We start from the raw sequence: 4,174 nt of genomic DNA on the forward strand, positions 1-4,174 counted from the left end.
CACTTCTTTCCTGCCTGGTTTTCATGTGTCTCTCCTCTGTAATCTGTTTAACAATTTGCTTTATCCTCTCTTGTTTCTTCATGTGTGTTTCTAACTCGCCATTATACATAACCCTGAGCTTCACTGCATATATCATCTTCCATAGAAACCAAGGGATGAACCCTCAGCCCTTTATTGCAAGAGTTGGATTGTCAGGTATGGGGACTTCTGATTTATACTTAGTCAACAGTAAGTTCATCAGTGAGTATTTAGGGCTGGCCATGATATTGTAGCTTGCTTTTGTGGAGTCCCTAGTTAAAGGGACTGGGAAAGGAAGTAAATATAAGATAAAAAGGATAACCTTCTGGCATTATGAAAACTAGTTAGTAGGTAGAGGACTTTCAGATCAGTTTATGACTAACTTCTCCGTGTCTTGTCATCTAAGTCTGATGTATCTTCAACAATAGAGCCTTACTGTCTAGTTATGATGGGTAACCAAGAGGATGGCAATAGACTTGTTTTGTTCTGGATGCTTCTAGGGTCTTCTTGATCAACAACTCATAGGGAAGTATTTCAGGCATGGTACTAAGATTTTCATTTAATAACCAATGTGTTCTGGGCATGGCATTGTCCATCTATACATGGCACCTCTGTTTAAACTCCTTAAAAACTATTTATAAATTGAAAATTAGTGGGTTTTCAAGGTTTCTTCTTACATCCTTAGTTTTGCTTAATTTGACCTCTACTTCCTTGTCCCTCCCATTCCCCTGCCCTTACACCCACTTAAATCTTTAACCCTGAGTATTGGCTCCATGTTATATTATATCACATATGCTCTGCTATTCACATAATTATATTTTTTACTTGGCTTGCAGGATAGTGAATGGTCTCCATATAGCTTGTTCATAATCCATTATTTTGGTTCACCCTTTACTTGATCTCCATTTTGTCCTCTTCCCATCACCATCCATGCTCACGTTTATTTTCCACTCTTAGTCTCTGAAGATGTTAAACATAATTTATACCAAAGGATTAATCTGGTTAGTTGTTTATCATTAACTGATTCATAATGAATAGATTTTGGGCATGTTTCTTTCTTTTATTATTATTATTATTATTATTTATTTATTTATTTTTATTAATTTATTCTTGTTACATCTCAATGTTTATCCCATCCCTTGTATCCTCCCATTCCTCCCCCCGCCCCATTTTCCCATTATTCCCCTCCCCTATGACTGTTCTTGAGGGGGATTACCTCCCCCTGTATATTCTCATAGGGTATCAAGTCTCTTCTTGGCTACCAGCTGTCCTTCCTCTGAGTGCCACCAGGTCTCCCCCTCCAGGGGACATGGTCAAATGTGAGGCACCAGTTGGGCATGTTTCTTAATTTGAAAACTTTGGTAGATTTTATTTATGGACCTTTTTTACAGTTTGAAGTCTGTAAGTCCCTGAAAAGAAGTGTTACATTTGCTTCTATAAGGTACTCCAATGTGTTTACACATCAGAGTATTTCTGTTAGTTGTTTAGCTTAAGGTATCAGTATATTTTGTAAATTAGTATTAACCACTCTATGTACTGCACAGATCCACAGGTGCATTCCTATGGTAAATGTTTCCCAACCCTTGTAGTAAAGGCCAAGAGGCTGAAGTTTCCTTGTGGTTTTTCACACCTAGTATATATATTTATAGCATGTAGAACTAAGGCCATATCAACATCTATATCTGTACTTATTCTTGCTTGTATACCCCTATAACTGAGAGTTTAGCTTTTAGAATGTTTGGAGTTCACTCAATGGTTTCTATTTCCTGCACCACACATGTCTAAGATCTTATTCTCAAATCCACATGGGCATGGGATGTTATTATTCAGGATTTACTGGTATCCATTGTAATTGCCATCTACTATTTATTATAGACCCTTGTATTTTCATTGTATTCTTAAAAGAACAATCATCACAATATTTCTTCCAAATTAGTTTCTGGAAAGAGAGAAAGGAGATGGGAGGGGGAAAGATGGAGGAAGACAAAGAGAGAGTCAGGATGGATAGAGAATGAACTGGAGAGATGTACAGGGTGTGAGAATTCATGATGCTCACAGGTGATGCGTATCCTGGGCAGGTGCAATATGGAAAAAGAGACTGAGAACTGATAATGAAAGACAGATCAGACTGTTTGGGTTTGATTCTGAAGCTTTTGTCTGCTTAAACATGGTCTCATGTGACTAAAGGTTAGTCTTGTGTCACTGTTGAAGACCTATCAGAACAGCTATGCAGAGACAGCAGAAATGAGCCTGTGGAAATTAGTACTGGTCAAAGATTCCAAAAACTAAATAGTGGCAACATATCAAGAACAAAGGATGAATATAAGAGAAAACAGACATCAAAGGTTGACTAGATAGAAGGAAATGAGGCAGGGATTCTTTCAGGTGTTGGTTAGTACAGAAAAATGACAATATTTTAAACACAAGGAAAAAAGAGGGAAACTAGGTAGTCTCAAGACAAAGAAATTTCACTCTAAAAGCTAACTAGTTTGAAGGAACCATTTCTTTATATGTTATGTTTCTTAAAGTTTCTCTCTACAGGCGCACAGAGAAGAAATCATGAAGTTGACAGTGAGGTAAGATGTGGATGGAACAAAGGGAGCTAAAAACAGCAGATACAGGTAATTATTTCATGATGATTTCCATTGGTAGGAGATAAACCAGTCTGCATGTAAATACAAGAATAAATAAAGAGTTTCTTGTTGTAAGATTCCATAAAGATGTATAGGTGTGTAGATTAGATGCTTCTAGAATGTGTTGAAAAGACAGACATAGGAGAGAAATAGCTATAAAACTAATAAAATTACTTAGAGGAAGAAATACATATATAACTGAAAGTAAGTATTCAAGGATCTTGGTTGACATTACTAAGTTAGGTAGAAATGATCGGATCATTAACTTCTGAACTCTGACTTAGGTTTTGGCCCAACGTCTCTTTCAGGCAGGATCTCTGTTACTCATCATGAACTGTGCACCTAATGCATCTCATTCACCGGTCTTCTTGCTCCTTGGGTTCTCCAGGGCTGATGTACCCCATAGTTTCCTCTTTCTCTTATTCCTATTTATTTACCTGGCTACCATATTGGGAAATGTGACTTTGATACTACTCATCTCCTGGGACTCCAGGCTCCACTCACCTATGTATTATTTGCTGCGTGGCCTCTCCATGATAGACTTGGGACTATCCACAGTCACCCTGCCCCAGCTGTTGGTTCACCTGGCATCTGATTACCCAGCCATTCCTGCAGCCCGCTGTTTGACTCAGTTCTTTTTCTTTTATGTGTTTGGAGTCACAGATACACTTGTCATTGCTGTCATGGCTCTGGATCGCTATGTGGCCATCTGTGATCCTTTGCACTATTCTTTGGTGATGAATCGACAAATCTGTGCCCGCTTACTGGCTTTGAGCTGGGTGGTATCCATAGTACACACCATGCTGCACGTGGGACTCATTCTGCCACTGTGTTGGACTGGGGATGCTGGGGACAATGTTATCCTTCCTCACTTCTTTTGTGACCACCGACCACTCCTGCGAGCCTCTTGCTCTGACACACATTCCAATGAGCTGGCTATATTCTTGGAGGGTGGCTTCCTCATGCTGGGCCCTTGTTCCCTCATTGTACTTTCCTACGCCAGAATCGGGGCCACCATCTTACGATTGCCTTCAGCCGCTGGTCGCCGCAGAGCAGTCTCCACCTGCGGATCCCATCTCACTATGGTTGCCTTCCTCTATGGCACCATCATTTGGGTCTACTTCCAACCTCCCACACAGAACTCCCGGGATAAAGACATGGTGGCTTCAGTAATGTACACAGCCATTACTCCATTGGCTAACCCATTTGTTTATAGTCTACGTAATAAGGACGTCAAAGGTGCCCTCCGCCGACTACTGAGACAGGGGAGAGTGGACTCCTGAGTATTTTACATTTAGATATTAGGTAGAAGAGGATGGGCATAGGCTGAGTTTGATCAGAGGTTTGAGGGATGATCAGAGGAAGCAATAGTCTACAGAACCGAAGCTGCTCCTAATTTGACTCATGTCAACAGAGCTGTAAACGTTCCACACTAACCCCCACATATGACAAGGCTCCTTTACTTAAATGTCCCTCATATATCTTCATTAGGCTAATCATCTCAGTCATCAAGCCTGAGTTGC

At 40.2% G+C, this 4,174-nt stretch overlaps 1 protein-coding gene across 1 annotated transcript; it reads left to right on the forward strand.

Annotated features, from left to right (window-relative positions):
• The first annotated feature begins 2,980 nt into the window (after window positions 1–2,980).
• LOC127207229 (olfactory receptor 1B1) lies at window positions 2,981–3,934 on the forward strand. Its single transcript, XM_051166600.1, has one exon. It carries the CDS (start codon window positions 2,981–2,983, stop codon window positions 3,932–3,934), a length of 954 nt encoding a protein of 317 aa, XP_051022557.1.
• The last annotated feature ends 240 nt before the right edge of the window (window positions 3,935–4,174 follow it).

Source organism: Acomys russatus, chromosome 24, assembly GCF_903995435.1.
Source record: "Acomys russatus chromosome 24, mAcoRus1.1, whole genome shotgun sequence".
Lineage (NCBI taxonomy): Eukaryota > Metazoa > Chordata > Mammalia > Rodentia > Muridae > Acomys > Acomys russatus.